General features: G+C 38.2%; 2 protein-coding genes across 4 annotated transcripts; one reads left to right on the top strand and one right to left on the bottom strand.

Moving 5' to 3' along the window:
• Window positions 1-620: 620 nt before the first annotated feature.
• LOC116250769 (MADS-box protein AeAP3-2-like) lies at window positions 621-5,361 on the bottom strand. 3 transcript variants are annotated; one of them, XM_031624713.2, is made up of 7 exons: window positions 4,794-5,361; window positions 2,276-2,345; window positions 1,990-2,170; window positions 1,853-1,894; window positions 1,707-1,748; window positions 1,006-1,199; window positions 621-885 (listed from the first exon to the last, which is right to left on the bottom strand). In XM_031624713.2, coding segments are annotated over exons 1-7 (621 nt in total). In that variant the 5' UTR covers window positions 4,885-5,361; the 3' UTR covers window positions 621-884. The 3 variants fall into 3 exon arrangements, with proteins under 3 accessions (XP_031480573.1, XP_031480557.1, XP_031480567.1); XM_031624697.2 differs by having other exon boundaries at window positions 622-885; window positions 1,990-2,151; window positions 4,794-5,358; XM_031624707.2 differs by having other exon boundaries at window positions 623-885; window positions 1,990-2,148; window positions 4,794-5,353.
• Window positions 5,362-14,635: 9,274 nt separating this feature from the next.
• Window positions 14,636-22,771, top strand: LOC116258789 (glycine dehydrogenase (decarboxylating), mitochondrial-like). The gene is made up of 15 exons (XM_031636186.2): window positions 14,636-15,945; window positions 16,703-16,948; window positions 17,057-17,134; window positions 17,218-17,318; window positions 17,403-17,598; window positions 17,704-17,829; window positions 17,912-18,097; window positions 18,278-18,391; window positions 19,758-19,910; window positions 21,102-21,290; window positions 21,371-21,448; window positions 21,526-21,651; window positions 21,736-21,834; window positions 21,995-22,112; window positions 22,492-22,771. The coding sequence occupies exons 1-15, from the start codon at window positions 14,746-14,748 to the stop codon at window positions 22,581-22,583; spliced, it is 3,102 nt and encodes a 1,033-aa protein (XP_031492046.1). The 5' UTR covers window positions 14,636-14,745; the 3' UTR covers window positions 22,584-22,771.
• The last annotated feature ends 362 nt before the right edge of the window (window positions 22,772-23,133 follow it).

Here is a 23,133-nt window from a genome sequence, read left to right as displayed (position 1 = left end):
TTAACTTTGAGTGACAAGCTCAGTTCTTTTGCAATTTTCATCTTAGGTGATGAAAGGTTTTGGCTTCAGTAGATGGAACTTAAAGGGGACCATGACTATTTAGATCCTTCCAATTATTGTAGATCATCTCTTCCAAGAACTGCCATAAGAAGTAGAATGAGTCAGAGTTGATGAACCGTTCAATATTGTTTGATGCATGCCTTGTACATTGCCCAAACCGCTCGCCCAGATGCATAGATAGATTAATGGCATGGATACATAAACATTCACGTAATATATTTAGAGACCACTCAAGAGGACATCATAGAATTTCAAAAGATTCAAGTTTGATAAGTAAACTTCTCGTCATGTTTGGAGGACAGCTTAACAAATGAACCCATAATTAGTTAAGAAATACAGAATCTCAAACTAAGCATTATATATAAAAATGCCTCGAAAACAAATAGATCCAGTGATCAACCAATCAGCACTGACTCGAAAACAAATAGATCCAGTGTTTTCCAGTCGCTCATTCGCATTTTTATATATAATGCTTAAGATATTTTAAATTGTCTATGATACGTTCTCTTATGAAATAATGCATGGTTCTACTATGTTGACGATTTTATGAGCTTAATTACGCTAACTGTACTAATCAAATATTGAGGCATAATCACTTAGTCTTCTGTCACATAAATATGTTCATGGCATCCATATATGAACCCAAATAGAGTAGTCAGCTCACAGTCTGCTCTTCTAGTTAGCATGGAAAAAGAAATTAAAACATAACTAAATAGATGTCTTCGTTGTTTGGTTTCATTTCTCTGCCCCGACTTTAAAGTTCTTTCTTCACTAGTTAATACGTTCACAGCATCGTTCCAGTCTTTTCATCATCAGCAGGACAGTCTGCAGATAATCAGATAGTGATCAAAGTAGTGAAATATATATGATTCAGCTGACAGAAGTACGATACAGAATGGACGGCGTGAAGGTGTTCCTTTATTTCTTTCAGGTTTTTCAGATTACCAGAGCTGCAGGCCATGGTGATGGAGGTTTGGATCCTGCAGGTTGGGCTGAGTGGGCTGAAGCCGGTAGGAGAAAGGAGGAGAAAGCTGAAGCAGGTCTCTGGATTGCTCATCTTGATAGAAGGTGCCAAAGTGGTCGAGCAGCGCTGGGGCATCGATCACCTTGGGCTCCATTGCCACTTGGCGTTCAATTAGCTGCGAAAGAAACAAGCAAGGTAAAATTGAAAGCGTAATATAATAATATATTCTTCCCTTTTCTCTGTTTCTTTCCCTCTCTAGAACATGGAAGAGAACTCGTTACATGGCCGAAGAGGAAGATGGAATCAGAACGAAAAAAACAAGAATGAATCACCAATTCAATTTTGGTAGGTATGGAAGGTGTGGTTTCTTCTAAGATTCACATTAACCGAATCATTGTGGGATATTCTTAGCTTCTACTTAAATTTCTCCTAGTAGCGCCTTTCCTGTATGCCGTTGTAAAATGAATAAGAAAGAAGACGTATTTGACTCAGAAGCAGATACACCAAGCTAGACTTAACTTCTATAAGTTCCAGATTTTCAGGCTGAAATTTCAACCACTATCATAAATATGAACCTAAGGACGAAGCCAAAGTCTATCCAACACAAAAAGAACAATTATAGAGCTGCAAAAATGGGAAACAAGAAAAAGAACTAAGTTGAAACTTGGAAAGTACAGATTACCGCTCTCGATAATTCATTGTTGTGTTCTTCCAAAAGGCGCTCCTATTCACAAGAGAAGAAAGTTCAGCTCTCAACGTGATCTTGATTCTTGTAACTTTATGGCTTGAACTAAATGAAGAAACAATGCATTTAAGTACAAATGGTACCTTCCGACGCAAGTTGTCAAGCTGTTGGTTGATCAACTGGTTCTGGGTAAGCATCCATGTGTTAGTGCACCCCATATACAGATAGGGAGAGCGAGAATGAGAGAGAAGAGCATGAGGAGTTGTCGTTGTAATTGTACCTTCCTTGCGCGAACTCGATCTACAGAAACTTCAAGTTGCTGTTCAAGGTGATGCAAATCGTTCATGGTGAGAGTGGTGAGATCCTCCCCAGTTAAGTGTCGCATGGTTGCTTGCAGCTTGTCATTCTCATTCTTCATTTTTGTCATCTCACAGTATATCTGCTGGCAATGGTCAGGTAATCTTATCGAACTCAATTGCGATAGTCAATCATCTGTACGATATTGTATATTGCAATAATTTACATAAAAGGAAAAAAAATGCGAAGATCTGTTGGTGCTGACCAACCTGTTTATCATCGTATTCCTGAATTCGAGTGCCTGATGCTTTCTTGAATCTATCAATAATCTGGCGCATGCTGCAAGAGTGACCACTTTCTATTTCATCATTTGATACATGGTAATAGCTACTATGCGCTCACAAGGATGAAAAAAATATTCTATAACATGACTAAGAACGTGTAAACACAAAAACAAAGTATATGACATTGATGTCGAAAATTATATTTTAGAAGAGAAAAAGTGTAAAATTCTAAAGATCTGGCATATTATCGACCAACAAAATGTGGTATTTAATTGGGTAGCGCTCCCTTCATAATCTTTAAAGTTCCTAGATCTGGAATTCCCGTTTACATGTCCTACAGGGTCACTAGTAGCAGTTGGATTGAAATCTTAGCATCTCGACTCATCTAAGCTACACATAGCAGCAAAAGTTCTTATGCACGTCGTTCTTGTACCATACAAATTACCAGCTCCTCCTGCACATTTCATGAATAGAGTCATCTACTTCCTTTCCTTAACTTCATCGTTTTTTCTCAAGATGAATCTTGGAAAATTTAAACCACAAAATTACTCAAGAAAAATTAAAAAGTCGAGAAGAAATCTTGAAACGCAAACATGTAAAAATAAGTTGCAAATATCACGAAATATCCTATAAGTTGGTGACACAGTAGAAACATATCCCGATGCTTGTGATTATACACTCGTGAACTAATGTCTAGTAAAGGCTAAACAAGCCCGGAAATGATGAGCTTTCATTGAGACTCTGCACCATTTCACAGTGTGCAGGGTGGTCCTACTACAGACTTATGCCTGTTCAGATGACCTGCAGACCCACATGGCAAACCCAGCACCGCCATATCCTCTACTTGATGATACTGATTTCATCTTGCAAATCTGTTGCTTAAAGTGAAGGATATTGCCAATTTGGTTTGAATAAGCCAAGTTTCTGACTGCCAAAAACTGTTCCCTTTTTCCCAAAACATGCTCACCAACGTGCTACAGAAAATGGTCTGCCTGTGAGGATATTGCCTATGCACTGTGAAGACAAAAGATGCATTCGTCAACATTCTTTTCATCTGAAGATCAATGGACGTGATCTGAACGGAGTGAATGTAGAAACAAGTATCGAGAACACCACCGGGATATTTTCTCTCTTAGTCGATGAACTATCGGATCAGTTCCTTAGCAGGCGAATGATACGTGCTTTAGGAATTAATACGCTTGGAAACAGATATGTGCATGCGCGCGTGTGTATAGCATGAAAGGCAGAATCTTATTATAGTTAAACAATAGTGTTCTTCAAATGACGTTTCATCAATCTATGACGAGAATCTGGTAAAGGCCAGTTTGACTGCTTGAGAATCTGTAGTCGAGATGATACATGAAAAGAAGTTCTGTACTATCGTTAAGCATAGTATTTATTGACTACGAGGTGACTGAGAGGCGATTTATATGCTTGATGGCATAGAGTGAAGTTAATCATTATATCCTGCAGTACCACTCTTCCGAATTTGAGTTTTTCTACTAATGGCAGGCTGTTTTTGCATGTCTGAATATGTTTTACGTTATAAAACCAAAGAACAGCAGATAAAGACTGTTCCATGTAATGCAATCCAGCGTCTTACATAGCAGTTCCTTCACCTCATAACGACCGGATTGTAGAGAAAGTAATTGGAACCTATAATTAAGTTTTGTTAATCTGAACCAAAAATAAGTGTATGTCTAGAAACGCATCAGCTTTTTTATTTTCGTTTTTCCTCACATCTTTCTGTGTTTCTTAATTTCTTCCCTTGTTGTGTCATTTGTGAAAGCTGAATTCCTTATAATAACGAAAGAATATAAAGATTCAGAAAATTTCATATGAAGAACTTTATCTCTTTTAATGTCTTGTGCTGCTGCTCATTAATCACAAGACTTAGTTGATTTAGTTCGACTATCGTGATTCGATTATATAATCCTTTTGATTAACAGCTGTCTGTCAAATAATTATGGTTCATGATCATCGTATCGCATGTGTCTTTACTTCAGCTGCTTCATAACAAGCATATCAGAACCAAATTATTTGATAGACGCCTTCGATTTTTTAGTCAAAATGTTTCATTGGAGAAGAACAAGGACTCAGAAGCTGTGACAATATGTTCAAATTAAATAGAAAGAAAGCAATGTCATTTTCATGTCAAGATTTACCCCAGCGTCTATAAAACCATCTGAAGGAAAAGGAAAGAACCTAAATATCTAGCAATAATTAAAGCAAAGTCTTTATTGTCAATCCGGTCAAAGATTTCAGGATCTTATAATTATGAAACCTGGAATCGCTTCATAGTCAAGTTAATATAGAACTGCACTGCTAAATCTTTCATGAAAGTAAGCAGAAAATCACGCACTTAACGAAGAAAACTTGTCACATCTTACCAAAATATATATAATCTGAAGAATGGCTTCACTTGATCAAATTTTCTAGACCAAAATCCTAGGCAAGAGAAAACAATTATAAAACAGCATTGCTGCGACAGATATGGAGGAACCTGGAGTGGGGACTGCAGTACTCGAACATCTTCCCACTGCTGGAGAAGATGATGAGTCCGATCTGGGCATCGCAGAGGACGGCGAGCTCATGCGCCTTCTTCAGCAACCCGCCCCGCCGCTTGGAGAACGTCACTTGCCGGTTGGTGGCGTTCTCAATCCGCTTGATCTCGATTTTCCCACGTCCCATGCTCGCTTAAATATGATCTCCACACTCTCAGGCTGTTAACAATAATAGCTTTCTTCCCCCTCTTGCTTTCTTTCTTGTAGAAGAAAGGTGGAGCCAAAACTGGTTTAGTGGGTTTGTCTCTCAAAAGATCTTAAGAGTGCCTCCTCCTTCTTTGAGTTAAAAGGAGACTCGCAGGCAGAAAGGGAAAGAGAAAGAGGGCCAGTGTGTGCAATAACATGAAAGATGTTTTAGTGTGTGCGAAACATAATTGGGTTTGCCTTATATCAAGATTACCTAGCATAAAGAACTGTCATCAGAAATGGAAATTCTGATAAGGAGAAGAAACGCGGTGATGAACAGAAGGGAGAGAGAGAGAGAGAGAGAGAGAGAGATGAGGGGAGGGGAGGTGCTCTCAGTCATGAATGAGGTCTGCCATGTGGTATTGCCCCAAGAAAGGAAAAAGGAAAAGGTGGTGTGGATGGGTAACTGCCCTCTGGTGCCATTTTTGGGTGGGGGAGAATGGAGAGCCCTGCAAGGAACCACTGGGCTGCAATGACCCTTTCGGCAACAGACAGATCGTCCATATCTCTGGTTCAAACCTACCACTCTCAAAAAGAATTCAATTAGACCCCAGCAATGTGCTCTCTCTCTCTCGCTCTCTCATTTGTCAAAAAGAAGCCTACTGAAGCTTTTTCTTGAAAAGAAGAGCAGGAATTGGATTGTTTAAATGAGAATGAGGATGTGGGGAGACATCTGAATGGAGGTGGAGGGTGTGTTGATGAGGTTCCCAGTTGGAGGAACGCTGTACCATTCCATTTGGGGAAGGAGAAATGGAGGAGGTTGCCTTGTTTGGTGCATGGCACTGGCGACGTGTAGCAGAGGAGTGCGTATCAGTTTAGGGAATGCTGGAGGGTGACGTAAAACGGGCTCTTTGCTTCTTCTGGTACACCACTACCGCCTTGTCCCCCACAACTTCTCCTTCCCTTCATCGGTTTATCTATTATTGATCATACCCATATCAAATCCGCTTCATTCAAGAGGCAACTTGTCGGGGAGGACAAATATCTCCAAATTTTGCAGGAAAATCTCTTTTTTTCCCCTTTCAAGAGCACATTTCTTACAGTAAATTATGAAAATGCATCAATATATATATATATATATATATATATATATATATATATATATACATGCAGAAAAGTGTATACTTTTACAGTGTGAAGTATGAAACGACATGAAAATAGTTCCGGTGTTTTCTCAATATTTGAAGCAATGTAGGCTTGTGATACTTTTACAGTGTGAAGTACGAACGACATGAAAATAGTTCCGGTGTTTTCTCAGTATTTGAAGCAATGTAGATTTGTGATACTTTTACAGTGTGAAGTATGAACGACATGAAAATAGTTCCGGTGTTTTCTCAGTATTTGAAGCAACGTTTATCAGTAATCGTATATACATTCTTGACAAGCTTGCATGCCAAATATTCATGCTACAGTAACCAGAAATATGTGGTTTTGTGGCACTAGATCTTCTCTTAGTTGCAGTAAAAATTAAACCGCTTTGGTTTAGTCCTTGTGTGTCTATGAGTTAGCAACTCTAGGGTAGTCCAGCCTGATTGTTCAAGAAATCATTAGTGGCCTTTTAACTGTTCAAGATTTGGCTCCTTAAATCGATAAGATCCCATCAAGTAGGAGAAAAATTTTCTGTGGATCTAAACCAAAAATACGCTGTTTTCGTATTGCAATCCTTTTGATAGGATCATTCATGTGTGAAACTTGACAATGCCCACTTAAAAACTTGCATCAGCCTCGCCATTGATTGGTTCATATGTGTAGCTTAGCTCTCGTGAATGGGATTGAATTGGTTGCAGGCAGATTCAGATCCAAGTTGGTTTAGGTCACTAGCTAGCTAGGACCTCATTTTCTGTTCCAACTAGAGCCCTAGCTCTTTATAACCCCACCCTAGGCTTTAAGGTTCTTTATTGCCAAATCTATAATATTGACCACAGAAAGTTGTGGTCATACCACATTATGCCAAGCACATTTATTTTGGATGTCGACGTTGAAAAATGAATTCCCAACCGTAGATGTACTTTCTGCCTAAATCCTCTCCTTCCAAGCAAGTTCCACCCCCCTCCCTGCTTCTTCCTTCTTCTTCTTCTTCTTCTTCTGTGAAAGTTAGTTCCTGACAGACATTTCTTCATATTACTGTTTTACTCTTCACCTTCTTCAGCCAGGTAGGTATCTGCCGGACATGTTATGTGCCTTATTCTCTCTCTCTCCCTCTCTCTGAATTAAGAAGCGCTTCAACATTTCTATCCAGCAATTAGTTTAAAACTAAAACTACACTCAATCGGGTTAGTGTGGTAAGGCAGGCTTGGACTGTCAGACATATAGTGCTTCTTGAGAATATGTATATAGAATCGAGTTATTGATTAGGATTCTTTACACTGACAGCCGTGCTGATCAAATTATTGTACAAATGAAGCATTAAATATATTGGAATCAGGACTTTCATGAAGCTGAGAAAAAAGGAAAAAACAGATATTTGTTGCGATTCCTTTCACACAATTAGCTAAAAGTAGAAACCAAACATGTTTAGCAAAGTTGGCAGAAATTCCCAGTAGTTCACGTTCTTGGGATTTGAGCTTTTGATCTAGTTCTTAAGTCTAACCCCTTAGACATGCAGGTGATCCGAGCTTCAACTTAATTGTGCTTTATAGAACATGAACTAAATTTTTGCATTTTGAGAAGAGGGCAACCTTCTTTTTGTGGTATCAACTAAGGTTAAACTAATATTGCTAACCACAGTACCTTTGTTCACTTAATGACTAGTGGACCTTAGATCTGAGGATCCAAGGGTACCCAGATCCACAGATATCTTAAACCCGTACAGATCCATGTTTTTTATAAGGTAATGTGGCTCTTAATTAAATCCACAGCTGTGAAATCCACTGTTTACTTCAGTAGTGGATCTCACCTAATGCAGATTTCAAATCCCAGGCTAGGCATCCAACATAGCCTCAGTGAAGAAGGTTGAGCTTATATATACAGACAAATAACGAGCTACCAGATTAGAGCTAGAGATCCGAGAAAATGAACAATTAGTTGATCCGGATAATGAACAAAAGCTTTCATGAACAGCATAGTGATGCAATATACGTTGGACCAAGGTTGATGTTCTGCCTCTTTTAGCTCTACTATGTCCAATCTGTGATTCTGTATGCATTTCCTGTTATCAGATCAGTAAGTGAAGTTCCAGTACAGTCATAATCAATCAGTCAAGTAGGTTCAGGCGGGGAAGATTGCCGCCGGTGAAGAAAATCCGCCAGAGATGATTAAGTGCCCATGAAGGAAATGAATATTTGGAAAACTTAGTCTTTTGAGTTGGACATGTTCAGTCCTAACATAGGCATTTTGAAAATTCAGATCCATATAGAGTTTGACTTGCCAACTTGTATGCCTAAGCAAAAGCATGCAAGTGATATCAAATGACCCAATTAACTTATTGAATGCCAATCTGCAAATATCATTTTTCTAATTACAGCTAATGTCTTGGAAGTTTAGGGACTTATTACTGTTATATAAATTTCTTTTGAAACTTAGGTTTATATATCAATATATATATATATATTGAAAACTAAGGCCGCTATTGTAAGAATTATAGCCAGACCTGGACATGGATATCATAACTAATGTAATATGCCCAGTTAAATTTTTGATTATCCATATCTAATTCATCATTGTAGATCAGATTATAACTTCATCATTAAATGTGGGATGGGATTTGGAAGCATCGGATCTATCATCAATGACTTTTGGACTCTGTTGGACTTTTAAGAATTGGATTTACATATGCTCTTGCTTTTCTTCATTCAAATTTGAAGCTAAATATGCAATTGTTTGATTGATCAAAGTTAATCATTGTCACAAAAAACACATTTTATTTAAAAACAATGCGTTAAATACACGAAAATTTAGTCAGTCGTATAAAACAGTAATTAGATGCGTTTTTTTTAAAAAAAATCCACAAAATAAAAAAAAAACGTGAAAAAAACATGTATAATACACATTTTTTGCGTTTTTTCATATTTTTATTAATTTTTGTTTTTTTATAATTTTTAAGATTTATTAAATATTTTAAAATTTTTAAAAATTTGTCGAGATTTTCCCGAGATATTCTCGAGATATACAATTTTGTCATATCATACTCGAGAAATTCCTTACCGTATAATACTCATACACAATATATGTAACAATGGATCAAACTTAGTTGCGGTATACATCCCATACAGATATGATCTATTCACTTCCTTATATCTTACAAACCAACAGAGTTTGTCATGAATGAGGACCCAAAATAAAACATATTGAAACAAGCATTTACTATATGAGCATAAACAACATTCGGGAAAAACTTTGGTAGCATAAAAGAAAATGGTACCGCCCTACTCAAAAAAAAAAAATCTTTATACGATAAAATGGCCTTGATTTTCTGCAATCTGAGTTTTCACATGATGTTGACCGAAGTTTTTCTCTTTAATGGTTCATTGTAATCAACAGTCAGACAAATAATTAACCATGTCCTGCTCTGCAATTGGGTTTCCATGAAGCGGAGAATATCAACATATGTATAAAAAAAGTGGGGGCACAAGTATCAAATTCTGCTACCCAACAAGCCTTGTAAATCTGATGCAAAGCATATTCGTCTCTGCAGATAATGCATCAATTTGGGCAGTTGCAGAATACTCCACTCCATAAGACCAAAAGAAAAGGGTCTGCCCAGAAAGAAACTGTAGAATGAAGAGACTGCAACAATCAGAAAGTGCATCCTCAACCCCAAGGATCGATCAATATACTTAAAAGGGCGATCTCTTCAGGGTAAACACTGTTGGGGATGCCGCTATGAACATGGACAATTAAATCAAGGGAAGCAGGCTTTCACTGTCTTTTCAGTAAACATAGGCACATCATATGCTTCGTTAAAACTCATAAATCTTAGATAAAACTGAAATCTCCAGTGCCTGGTTTGTGATGGATGATGACCAACATCAGCATTGATCGTCGTGTACGCCTTTCCTGCTCGAATTGAAAATGAGAAGACGAGATTAACCTACGGTGATTGATGTTACATCCTGATTTGGGGAACGATCAGATTTCCCCAACGCGTAGGGATGATGGATGAAAGAGACCACATGCGACGGTCCCCAATAATGCTTCACCCATCTGTTGAAACTTGACACCCACAGTAAAGTAAAAAGTTAAATCAGAACGCCGGCGGCCGCAGAAAAGCCAGAACAGAACCGCCTGATTTAGAGTAGCCGCCGCTTCAGTACAAACAAGTGGCCTAACGCTGGACCTAAAACCAAAAGAAAACCAAACAAAACAACTATATTTGTTTTTGTTTGGTCATTCACTTTGATTGTTGTTATTTTTTTTGAACTGTAAAATAAAGATATAACCGTTATTTTCAAGTTAAAAAAAATAAATATAAGTTCATTCAAATCCTAATGTAACTCTAGACAGTTTCTTTCCACTCATTCAACTAGTTAAATTACTAAATGTAAAATAATTGATTTTTAAAATTAATTTAAAGTACTTAAATTATTTATTTAAATAAAAAAAAAACTTCGGATAGTTTGGTCGACAACTTTTTTGAAAAAAAGAGAGCGCATAGATTCCTTGGAACACTTTGAAAAGTGTGGCCTTTTTTGCCTTTGGAGTCACTTCACTCATGCGCCCGCAAACACCTTTTGGGGATTGGGGTTGGTAGGAATTCGAAAGGTGCCAAAAAAAAAAAGTTTAAATTATTACATGAAACCATGTGCCTTTTTTTTTATTATTTGCCTCTGATTCATCAGAGGGGGTGAAAAGAAAAAACAAAAATGTCACTTCAGTCAATTGGAAAAATAAAAACATGGGTCAAGGACAAGTCATGACTCATGAGGGGGGTTAGGACTATGGTTGTCAAGATCGTATCGGGATGCCTTTTAGATATCGGCCGATACAGCCTCGTATCGGCAGATATCTAATTATTGATTAAATAAAAGCAAAAATAATATATGTTTTCCAAGATTGTGTCAAAGCTTCCTATAAAATTATTCAAATCTCAAGTATATTCTATATTGTTAGAATACCATTTCAATGCTATTATTCGCTTGTTCTTGAAGAATATGTAATATGTATATCTCACAAACCAATGTTGGAGATCTAATGTTTCATTTGTATATATATATATAAAGTGTGGATCTGGATCCATAAAAAGAGTGAAACTTGTATTGTTATTATTATTATTATCAAAATTTTAGACGGGTCTCATTCGAATATATGTCATGATATAAACTTTTTTTCTTTTATTCTGGACATGTTCTTAACATATGTAACTACAGGAAGCAAGCAAACGTTGGATATATCTTTCCGCAGAAAACACTAGAATGCTAGATTTTTCGTAGCCCTTGAAAGTTAGTGACTGGAGAATGGTTAGTCTGTTCGAACTATAGTCACAAATCTCTTTATCGGGAAAAGAGATTTTTGCGAGCGAAAATCTCGAGATATTTTGTCATTTTTATCTTACACTTTGCAACCTGCATATATAAGAGAATAATTTGCGAATGTGAAAAAAAAAAATCGGGAGTGACTTGGATGGAGATTTTTTCGGCAAAACACAATTTCAAGCATTTCTAGATTACATCAAAACTGGATTTTGCTAAAAACTGGTTTTTGCTCTATTGGTTTTTATTGAACTAAGCAGAATTTGACATACAGATTTTCAAAGTTAGAAAAGTTCCAAGTCACAGCAGCATGCCATCCAAAGAAAAGAGGCTTATTTGGTCATCAGGGTTACCTAATGAATGTCCCAAAATATTATATGAGTTTTGGAAATCTTATAATATAATTGCAACTGTACATATAGTTATATGTGTGCTCATGACAGGAAAACTTTAAAAAATTGCACACTTGAACATTCTGTATCGACATGTCAATAAAAAATCAGAATATAACAAAAAAGAAAGCATTAACGTCAAAAGAACGTTTAATCATCAAATTTTGTTTAGCCAAACCAGGTTTGAGTGACTTAAATGAGTTTACTCATAAACTATATATATATATATATATATATATATATATATATATATATATATATATAAAGAGAGAGAGAAAAAGAGAAATAATATAGACATGAACCGGTTCACTTGGCCTCATAATATGACATATAATCTCAAGATCAATAGTAATCTTTAATATTGTCAGAATAGCAGAATAGCACTTTTTCGAGTCGAATTGAGAACATGGCTACAACATGTCACCCAACCAAACCATTTTCGCTACCCATCACTTAGAGAGAGAGAGATCACTTGTTGAGTTTGTGAACTGTTAAGATCTGAAGTGACAAGTAGGTACATGAAAGGATCCATTGCATTTGTAAGAAAAAAATGATAAGGCACCAACAGTGGGAGATCCTGACAAAACAAGTGACTTGGTTGCTTTCTCTCTCTAGATTTGGTATGTAAGGTTGTGAGGCAAGAAGAAGGGGTGAAATTGGGGATAAGCTGGGTGTGAATGGGAATGCAGCCAACCCCTTCCTTCTTGGGAGCTAACCAAAGCATTTTCCTCATCCACCAGCATTCCCTCAAAAAAAAACTATATTCTTTCTGAAAAAATTTGTGCCATGAGAAAATTCTATCTAGAGATAGAAAGAGAAGAAGAAGATGTCCCCAAAAAAAAAAAAATCCTTCTAAAAAAATTTGTGCCATGAGAAAATTCTATCTAGAGATAGAAAGAGAAGAAGAAGATGCTTGTGACCACCCAAGAGTCTTATCTTCCCTCCCCCACATCCACATGCTCTTTCTTTATTGGCCAGCTGGGGTTCAAAGAAATTTGCCCAATATTTATGGCTTCACATAATTTTCTCTTTTGCTTAGTCATCTCATTGTTGGGACTCTGACCCAACCTTATAATTCTGCACTTCCCTCTTCCCCCCTTGTCTTGTTTTGGCTAGTGCCCTTCAAAGACTCGCTTATTTACCCTTTTGCACCTAATAAAATTGTTTTCTTGCTATTTACTCATATTTAATGCCCCAATGTGAGGTCGCTTTTAAAAATGTGCCTCACTCCAAGGACTTGTGCCAACTCGACTTTATTATAAACCATTGAAAAATATCGATTTAAATGTGTCCAGAAACATCACATCTACAAAGAAAGCCGGGAGAATCTGACCCGTTTGTGAATCTCAAAAGTTTCAAAGCTTGATTTTTTTTAAAAAAATGGGAATAAAGTTAGAAAATGTATTAAACATTATAAAAAATAAATTAATTATAATTACAAAATAGCTACCGTATGCATGAGTGACTAAAAAAATGGGGCAACTTTGGACCAATTTCGCCAACACTAGCTAATAATTTAAAGGGCGCAGAACAGTTGGTGGGTGGTCGGACAATAAAGCTTAGTTGTCGGTTTGATTTTCATAGTTGTTGTGCTTAATTTTGGCGTCCTTCGAGGGAGAATATTTTTTACTTTTCTTCAATAATTTTTCACTTTTATCTTATTTTATCTTATTTTTATGTAAAAAACCTGGATAAGAATATGCCGTGGATCAATAAAATTTTCCCCAACCTACCAACCGGAATGCGACAAACCATGGCAGAATGTAGGCAGCCGACGTCCTTTTCATATTCGCAGTTCATTCAATAGTTAATATGTAAAAGTTTATGTACATTCAAAGGGGTTTGATTTAAGGATAGAGTAAAAAAAATTTTAAATTTTGATAAAGGCTAAAATATCATTTTTAAAAAATTTTATATAAAATAAATAAAATCTAAGATTTTCATGTAAATTTTTTTATTTAAAAAAATTTGAGGTAAGGCCGGATCCATGCAAGCCCCCCTTGACTCCGCCTCTTGAAAAAATCAAGTCCTCAGTCAGACCAAATTCTACCACAAATCCATTTCAAATTGTTTTTTTTTTCTATTAAATATTTGGATTCAAAATCGGTTTAGATTCGGACAAAGATATTAAAAAAAAAAGAAAGAAAAATAGTCCGGTTGAACAGGAGATACGAAGCTCACCGGCCACAACAAATTTTTCGACCCGAAAAAAAATAGTTATTTATTGTGTTTTTGCTTGACGCATTTGCGTCACATTCGGACAAAAAGATCCACGTGGGCTCTGTTTTTTTTTATTGAAAAAAAACTTTTATTTAATAATTCAACCCAATTGCACAAAAATAAATGTCCATATGCACGTGACATATATATATATATATATATATAATGAGAAAAAAAATGATATAGATTTTAGCTATTCTATTCCTTTATCTAACATGTCTGGTCGTTAACAAACACGTTGTCTGTGCTTAGCTTCATCAAACGATGGACACTTGGCACAATTGTTTAGAGGCGCAGAGAACAAGACGTTCTTGTCGTCCTGTCCATGGAACGCGAGCATCCGATCACGGTCCGACGCAAGATTCCATTATAGAAATTAATAATGAGAAAAATGGAAAGGGGAAGTGCAGAAAAGAAAGACGAGACAATGGCGGAGGCCAAAACGGTGATTCTCTTCCGCGATGGAATACAGACCATCAAATCTCAATCTCCCTCTCTCCCTCTCTCCATCACCACCAAATCTGCGAGCTAACGATGGGCACAAGTTTTCGATGGGGTTATTTTAAAACTCTCCGTTCCCTCCCCACCATTTCCAAACTCCCAGATCACCACCACCATCAGCTCTCCCATCTTGGAGGAGCTCCCCTCCCTCCTCCTCCCCTCCCCGACACCCACCACCGGCCACCATGGAACGTGCCAGGAAGCTCGCCCACCGGGCAATCCTCCGGCGCCTCCTGGCCAACCGCCAACATCATGCAACCCAACACCACCAAGCTAGGTACCTCTCCTCCTTCACCTCACCCTCTACCCGCCTCTTCAATCCCAACTACACCACAAACTCCCCGTGCTCTTCCTTCTCTGGTCGCCGCTCCGTCTCCGTCGAGGCTCTGAAGCCGTCCGACACCTTCCCCCGCCGTCACAACTCCGCCACGCTGGACGAGCAGTCGAAGATGGCCTCTTCCGTCGGCTTCGACTCCGTCGACGCCCTCATCGACGCCACCGTCCCGAAATCGATTCGGATCGAGCCTATGAAGTTCTCCAAGTTCGACGAGGGGCTCACGGAGAGCCAGATGATCGCCCACATGCAGGAGCTCGCCTCCAAGAACAAGATCTTCAAGTCGTTCATCGGGATGGGATACTACAACACCTTTGTGCCGGCCGTGATTCTGAGGAATATCATGGAAAATCCAGGGTGGTACACGCAGTACACTCCTTACCAGGCCGAAATCGCGCAAGGGAGGCTTGAGTCCTTGCTGAATTTCCAGACCATGATTACCGATCTCACCGGGCTCCCCATGTCGAACGCCTCCCTCCTCGACGAGGGCACCGCCGCGGCGGAAGCCATGTCCATGTGCAACAGCATCCAGAAGGGGAAGAAAAAGACGTTCGTCATCGCTTCGAATTGCCACCCGCAGACCATCGACATCTGCAAGACCCGAGCCGGCGGCTTCGATCTCGAGGTGGTCGTTTCCGATCTCAAGGATATCAGTTATGCATCTGGGGATGTCTGCGGGGTGCTGGTTCAGTACCCTGGAACAGAGGGAGAGATCATCGATTACTCAGCTTTCATCGAGAAGGCGCACGCCAGTGGCGTGAAGGTGGTCATGGCGTCGGATCTGCTGGCCTTGACAATGCTTACGCCTCCAGGCGAGCTGGGGGCCGACATCGTCGTCGGATCGGCTCAAAGATTTGGTGTTCCCATGGGCTATGGTGGTCCTCATGCTGCGTTCTTGGCAACGTCACAAGAGTACAAGCGGATGATGCCTGGGAGGATCATCGGAGTGAGTGTTGATTCGACGGGGAAGCAGGCCCTGCGGATGGCAATGCAGACAAGGGAGCAACATATTAGGCGCGACAAGGCCACAAGCAATATTTGCACCGCTCAGGTTTCTTCCTAATTTGGTTATTATAGCTTAGATCTTTAGCTTTTGTCTAGAAATTTTTGATCTTTCATAACTCGGATTCATGCGTGCATGGAACTTGGTTGCAGTTTAGATCTTCGACGGGTATGTATACTCCAGAAATCTGTGTGTTTCTCATCACAGGGGTTCCGGTCTGCCTAAAATTTGGCTATAGTTTAGATCTTCGATCAATGAGTTTATTCCCGAATTCTTTGGATTTCTCATAACTTGGATTCGGGTATGGACGTAATCTAGTTTAGATCTTTGATGGATAAATTATTCCATAGGCTTTTGTAATTCTCAAACGACTTATGTGAAGGGTGATGTTCTCAATCTGCTGCTGCTGCTGCTGCTTTGGTTTATGGATCTTTTCTCCTAGGCTTATGATCACCAATTATTGTTGCTTGATACTCAAAAATAGTGTAGTAAGCGATTAACCGCATCTCGCATCAGGCCACAAAATGACCATTCTTACAGAACGTTTTTGTTCTGAGTCTGTTTACTTGATAGATCTTTTTCCATATTAAATTTGAAGTTGGAGTCAGGTTTAGTTATTTGGAGACATTAAATATCCAAAGCTTGAGATCCTGTAGTATTAGCTTGCGATCCATAATCTAATTTAAAAAGTTACCCTGGTTCCAACGTAAGTTGGTATATCCTATCAGTCTGTGAGCCTAAACAATGCTATCTGGAGTGTTTTATATATTGGAGAATCCTTCTTAATTTTCCTCTTTTTCCCCAGGCATTACTTGCAAATATGGCTGCAATGTATGCAGTTTATCATGGACCTGAAGGGCTAAAAGCCATTGCTGAGCGTGTCCATGGCCTTGCTGGGACTTTTGCGTTTGGTCTAAAGAAACTTGGAACTGTGACTCCTCCTGAGCTCCCATTCTTTGACACTGTCAAGGTCAAATGTGCTGATTCGCATGCAATCTCAGAAGCTGCCATCAAGCATGAGATGAATTTAAGGGTGGTTGACAAGAACACTGTAAGCAGTTCTAGACCTTGCCTTTATTTTCCAAGCCATAAGAAAGCGATGTCCTCACTCCAAAACTGGTGGTCTGGATTTACGAGGGATGTAAATTTGTTGTTTCAGATAACCGTATCGTTTGACGAAACTACTACTTTGGAGGATGTTGACAAGCTTTTTGAAGTGTTTGCTGGTGGTAAACCTGTGAGTATAAGCTTGTAATTCTCTCTAAAGGCCTTGCTTTAAATTCTGATTATGGCTGTTCAAATGATGTGGTTGATCATTAGGTACCATTCACAGCTGAATCTCTTGCAGCAGAGGTGCAGGCCAGTATTCCGCATGGGCTAGTGCGCAAGAGTGCCTACTTGACCCATCCAATTTTTAACATGTATAGTATATTTCTGTTCTTATATATTCCTATTAGTATCATAAATATGTGCGTCTAACTCTTGAATATGTGTTACTCTTTCAGGTACCACACAGAACATGAACTTCTTCGCTACCTTCACAGGCTCCAATCAAAAGATCTTTCATTATGTCACAGCATGATTCCGTTGGGATCTTGTACAATGAAACTGAATGCAACAGTGGAGATGATGCCTGTTACTTGGCCCAGCTTTGCAGATATTCATCCATTTGCTCCTTTGGACCAAGTGGCTGGTTACCAAGTAATTGTTTAGCAATCTTCTTTTTGGGCCTATCTTCAGTTCGCAAGTTTGCTTCTAATTCTTAGGAACTAGGAACTGATTTTTTCTTAAATATAAATACTGTAGGAAATGTTCGATGATTTGGGTAACTTATTGTGCACCATCACTGGCTTTGACTCCTTCTCATTGCAACCAAATGCTGGTGCTGCTGGAGAGTATGCTGGACTTATGGTTATCCGTGCTTATCATAAAGTATGTATTCCAAATCTCGACATGTAAACCAAGTATTTGGAGGCTTTCTGATAGTTCACTCCAATCAAAATTTATTCTGTAGGCAAGAGGTGATCACCACAGAAATGTCTGCATCATACCTGTTTCTGCTCATGGGACAAATCCAGCTAGTGCAGCCATGTGTGGGATGAAAATTGTTGCAGTTGGCACTGATGCAAAGGGGAATATTAACATAGAGGAGTTGAGAAAAGCTGCTGAAGCCAACCGGGACAACCTCTCTGCTCTAATGGTACATGCTATGCATCTTCTTTTTTGTCTAACCACCATATCTAGAGCTCGACAGATTTATCTTTTGGTATCCAGAGATATGGTTCATTTGCTGAAGTCTAAGATATATTTCCATTCGCTGATTACTGTGAATGAATTATGAAATAAAGGTCTCATAACTCAGTTTGTATATATGAAACAGGTTACATATCCTTCAACTCATGGAGTCTATGAAGAGGGCATTGATGAGATTTGCAGAATAATTCATGAAAATGGGGGTCAAGTTTACATGGATGGTGCTAACATGAATGCTCAGGTACACTTTCTCTATAATTTTTTATTACTGGACTGGTGACGGTAGCTGCCTTTTATTGTTGTGAATTATGAATATACTGTCACACTAGAAATATCAACCTCCCTATATTATACTTGTGTCTTAATGGCCGACTTATAGAAGCTCTTCATGAATCTTATGGTTCTAATTATGTTCCACATTGCATAAACTGAAAGCATGAATATCATGCCATGCAAATATAACCAGTTGGAAAGTTTCACAACTTTCTGACTATATAAATGTAGATTAATATAGTGAAAAAGCTTTACATAATAAAGAACTTGGAGATTTTGTACAAGGCATCTCCCCTTCCAGCATAGGCACTCAGGGTACTAGGGAGATTGTAATGGTGCAGAGTGCGGATAATGCACATGAGGAGAGGACATGTTAAGTGAGAAGAGTTGCTTGTATTAGGCAAAATATACTACCCTAAAAGTGATAGGTGGAGGTGGAGCTTAGCTCCTTCTTGTGTATATATTTTGTAATTTCATGCATGTTTTTCCCTTTTGGTGGAGAGCTTCTTCCAGTCTAGTCATTACTAATAAGATGCTTGTTCATAATTTCCAAGGAAAGAAAATAAGTTAATATGACAAGTGGCATATATTTCACTAGTAAGGTCTATATCATCTTCCAATTTTGTAATTTTCTACATTTCATAACTAGCTTCACTTTGACATCTGTTTCCTACAAAACTAGTCACTCTTGGAAATCATCGCCTTTTGGAAACCTGAAGTAGGAAATCTGGACAGAGAACAGAAACAGTGTGTCACAGATATCACGAGATTTTTAAAAATCTCGCGATATTTATGAATAAATCAAATAAAACAAACAAATTGGGAAAGGTTGCAAGATTTTGAAAATCTCACCCAATAGAAAATCTTGTGATTTTATCATTTTCTTGTGATTTTGTACAGGGATTTTAATATTTTTTATTTTTTTTATCATTTTAAGGTTTTTTTAATTTTTTTTTTAGTTTTTCAAAAATTGTCAAGATTTTCTTGAGAAGAATCGCTAAAAAATATAAGAGAAAAACCTTGCTGATATTTTCCCAGGAACGATATTTGTGAATATCAAAAACACTCCATCTAAACACCTCACCTTAAATGTGAGAATTATCTTCCATTAGAAGTTCCCCTTTTTCATTGTATTTTTTTATATTTCCTTTAGGTATTACTTTCTTTAGAGCTTTATTAATATTCTTTAATTTGGTGGTTTATTGGAAAAGTTATTTTTTTTTTTGTGGTGTATGAATCATGATTGATGGCAAATTTTTTTGTTAAACCTGGATTGAGGTTGAGTTGTGATTAATGATCCTATTGACTTTGTCGTGTTAAATTTCTTTATGCAGGTTGGTCTAACAAGTCCAGGGTTTATAGGAGCTGATGTATGCCATCTTAATCTACACAAAACCTTTTGTATCCCACACGGAGGAGGTGGTCCTGGAATGGGCCCGATCGGTGTGAAGAAGCACTTGGCACCATTTCTTCCATCACATCCAGTGGTAAGATTGTTTTCTGGTAGTTATGTTGCCTTTTACCATGCACATGTGCATCTTAGTTTAGAAAGAGTCCCTCGTCATATCAAGCACATTTATTTTGTTGGCACACCCGCCAATGGCTACATGAATGATGTTAAATAATTATATCTGCATCAATCCAGTATACTGTTCTTCATGTAGAAGTACTGAAGCTATAGATGAATGGAAGTGATAAGAAAGGAAACTATGACAAACAGGGTTCACAGATCAACATTTTTCAACAATACCTGTAACAGTAACTATACCCTTAAAACGTTCAGATTTTGGAGCTTCATTCTCAAGTGCAGGAGAGGACATGAGCATAAATAGCGTTCACTCAATTCTGTTCTGCTGATGAAAGGACTCACACTCAATTCTGTTCTGCTGATGAAAGGACTCACCTGGAGTCTTAAGTTATAGTTGTGGTTAAATGAGACATGAAAACTTGTAGAGCCTTTTTCACTGTGAGTGGCACCTAATGAGAGACTTTAAATTTGTCCTAAAGACTTTCTACTTCCTATTTAACTTTGATAATTAATCCTTGTGTAATCTCTGCGTAGCACTCGGTATCTTTTATGATTGTCCACAAACTTATGATATGTCAGTTGGATATGCCAGTATGTATATATATACTGGCATATCCAACTGACATATCGTAAATTTGTGGACAATCATAAAAGATGGATAGTCAGATTAGTGCTTAGTTGAAAAAAATGAGAAAAAGTTGCATGTGATTTTTCAATTTCACTATCTATTGTTTCAAGTTGTTCTTAATAACCCAAAAATGATTCTACACTTCTGTAATCAATCACGTGCTTTTTGCATTACTGCTTTGTTTTCAGTTCATGGTGCCTAACCTTCTCTGATACTTAAATTCTTGAGCTGATTTTTCTGCTGTTACTTGAATGTGTTTGAATAGTGATGGTGAAGTTTGCAGATCATCCTTTTCCAGCAATATGAAAACAAAGAATTTGCTTGCACTAGAGTCATTAATTCTGCATCTCGCACTTGAATATCATGGGGCACAACTTAGATGCTGTCTGAGGCATGATGAACTCATACATTATGCATTTACGCATCCCTTAACTGCCAATTGTGTTTAACCTCTTACCATCATAAGGGTCTAGAGCGCTTAATTTCTGTGGCATGTGAAACCTTCACTTTTTTGGATTCCAGGTTTCTACTGGTGGAATACCAGCTCCTGAACAATCTCAGCCTCTTGGTACCATCTCTGCAGCACCATGGGGATCAGCCCTGATATTACCCATTTCCTATACATACATTGCAATGATGGGATCCAAGGGACTTACTGAAGCTTCAAAACTTGCTATTTTGAATGCAAACTACATGGCTAAGCGTTTGGAGGTTTGGATTTTTTTTTTGACATTTTTGTGATTCAACCTCTGTTTATCAATTGAACTTCCTGATAGTGTTATCATGTGCAGAATCATTATCCAGTACTTTTCTGGGGTGTGAATGGCACATGTGCTCATGAATTTATTATTGACCTGAGGGGCTTCAAGGTTTTCAGACTATAAACATTCGTACATTCTCATTTCTTTTGGGCCAGTCACTAATTGGATCTGCACATCATGTACAGAACACCGCTGGGATTGAACCTGAAGATGTTGCAAAGCGTCTTATGGACTATGGATTCCATGCACCCACAATGTCATGGCCTGTTCCAGGAACACTGATGATTGAACCCACAGAGAGTGAGAGCAAGGTATTCTATGTTTCCGACAGTACCTTACCTCCTATTTGTCTTGAAAACTTTTTCTGCTTTTCTGAATAAGATTCTCTTTTCCAGGCTGAGCTAGACAGGTTCTGTGATACTCTTATATCAATCAGGCAAGAAATAGCACTGATTGAAAATGGGAAAGCAGATATCCATAACAATGTGCTTAAGGTAAGGATGATAAGTTAACTACACTGAGAAGAATGTGGCCTTCTTTTCCAGCTAGGCTGTTGAACTTCCATGTATGATGAATGAGTTTGATCTCCCACACCTGTGAAAACTGGAACCATGTTTATAGCAGTCACAAATCTCACTGTTTATATCTATGCAGGGTGCTCCTCATCCACCTTCTTTGGTTATGGCAGACGAGTGGACAAAACCATACTCGAGGGAGTATGCTGCATTCCCGGCAGCTTGGCTTCGGACTGCCAAGTTCTGGCCAACAACAGGTAAAAAGCTTTTTGTCGTTCTGCTTAAGAACAATCTAATCAGATCAAACTGTGGATGTCATGTTCTCAGATGCATTGATGCAAGTAGGTCTGTAGAATTCTTTTCTCATTGTAAATATGTTTTTGAATATGACTAGCAAGTGAATGCCTACTATTTTTTCATATCTGAATTGATGCAATTTCAAGTGGTAGTTAACACCTTATTATATGGCTTGCTAGTTTTAGTTTTCAACTGGAAGATGAGAAATATGATGCTTAATAAAACATATTTTAAATCGCAATATGCTGAGAGCTCTCCTCCTGCTTGTGAATCATTGAAAGAAAGTTTACATTTCGTTTCAAAATTTCTAACTGGTTTCGTTCTGTCTTTTTCAATCAGGGCGTGTGGACAATGTATATGGTGATCGAAACCTTATCTGCACCCTTCTTCCTGCATCCCAGGTTGATGAAGAACAGGCTGCTGCTGCATGAGCTTGATTTGTTAAATAGACATTTCATGGAACTCATGCTATCTTGTACATAAACATTCTGCTAGCTTCTATTGATTATGGTATTTTATCAGCATTTTCCTGTTGATTACATTCAGCCCGGTTACTGCTGTAACCTGGGTGACGTCATTTCTCATTGATCACATCATCAATTTATTCTTACTTTCTTCCTTTCGGATCTTCCAATATTCAAATTTTCCATTCTAGTGGTTAATCTAAGAATCAAATGACGACAAAATTAATTTGGGCCATATCTGCCTGTAACTCGTCATCTCTGTTAAACTTTTCCTTTGGAATCTGTTCTGAAATCTTGAAAGTTGCTCATAGTTCTTTGGCACAAGCTTGTGCGCTAGTACAACTCTGTGCACTACAGCCACTTTTCTATCATTATATGGCCATCTCTGCTCGCCATCATGTTTCATGTACACCAGAAGATGTCAGTAACCACAGGAACCTTTATCTGCATACCTGCTTACAGTATGTATGGGGAATTAGATCTTGATTTCGATCAATTTGAGAGAGAGAGCGCCCTG

The sequence above is a fragment of the Nymphaea colorata genome, chromosome 1 (assembly GCF_008831285.2).
Source record: "Nymphaea colorata isolate Beijing-Zhang1983 chromosome 1, ASM883128v2, whole genome shotgun sequence".
In the NCBI taxonomy this organism is placed as follows: domain Eukaryota; kingdom Viridiplantae; phylum Streptophyta; class Magnoliopsida; order Nymphaeales; family Nymphaeaceae; genus Nymphaea; species Nymphaea colorata.
This window is presented reverse-complemented; position numbering and strand designations above follow the sequence as displayed.

Bases quoted from the DNA above. Each gene is read 5' to 3' on its own strand.
- LOC116250769 (XM_031624697.2), bottom strand. From the start codon at position 4,981: ATGGGACGTGGGAAAATCGAGATCAAGCGGATTGAGAACGCCACCAAC. The intron at 2,346-4,793 runs GTTCCTCCATAT...TCACTCTTGCAG, and splicing joins TACTGCAGTCCCCACTCCAG to CATGCGCCAGATTATTGATA. The intron at 1,200-1,706 runs GTAATCTGTACT...TTTCTTTCGCAG, and splicing joins ACAATGAATTATCGAGAGCG to CTAATTGAACGCCAAGTGGC.
- LOC116258789 (XM_031636186.2), top strand. From the start codon at position 14,746: ATGGAACGTGCCAGGAAGCTCGCCCACCGGGCAATCCTCCGGCGCCTC. The intron at 17,135-17,217 runs GTGAGTATAAGC...GTTGATCATTAG, and splicing joins TGTTTGCTGGTGGTAAACCT to GTACCATTCACAGCTGAATC. The intron at 19,911-21,101 runs GTAAGATTGTTT...TTTGGATTCCAG, and splicing joins TTCTTCCATCACATCCAGTG to GTTTCTACTGGTGGAATACC.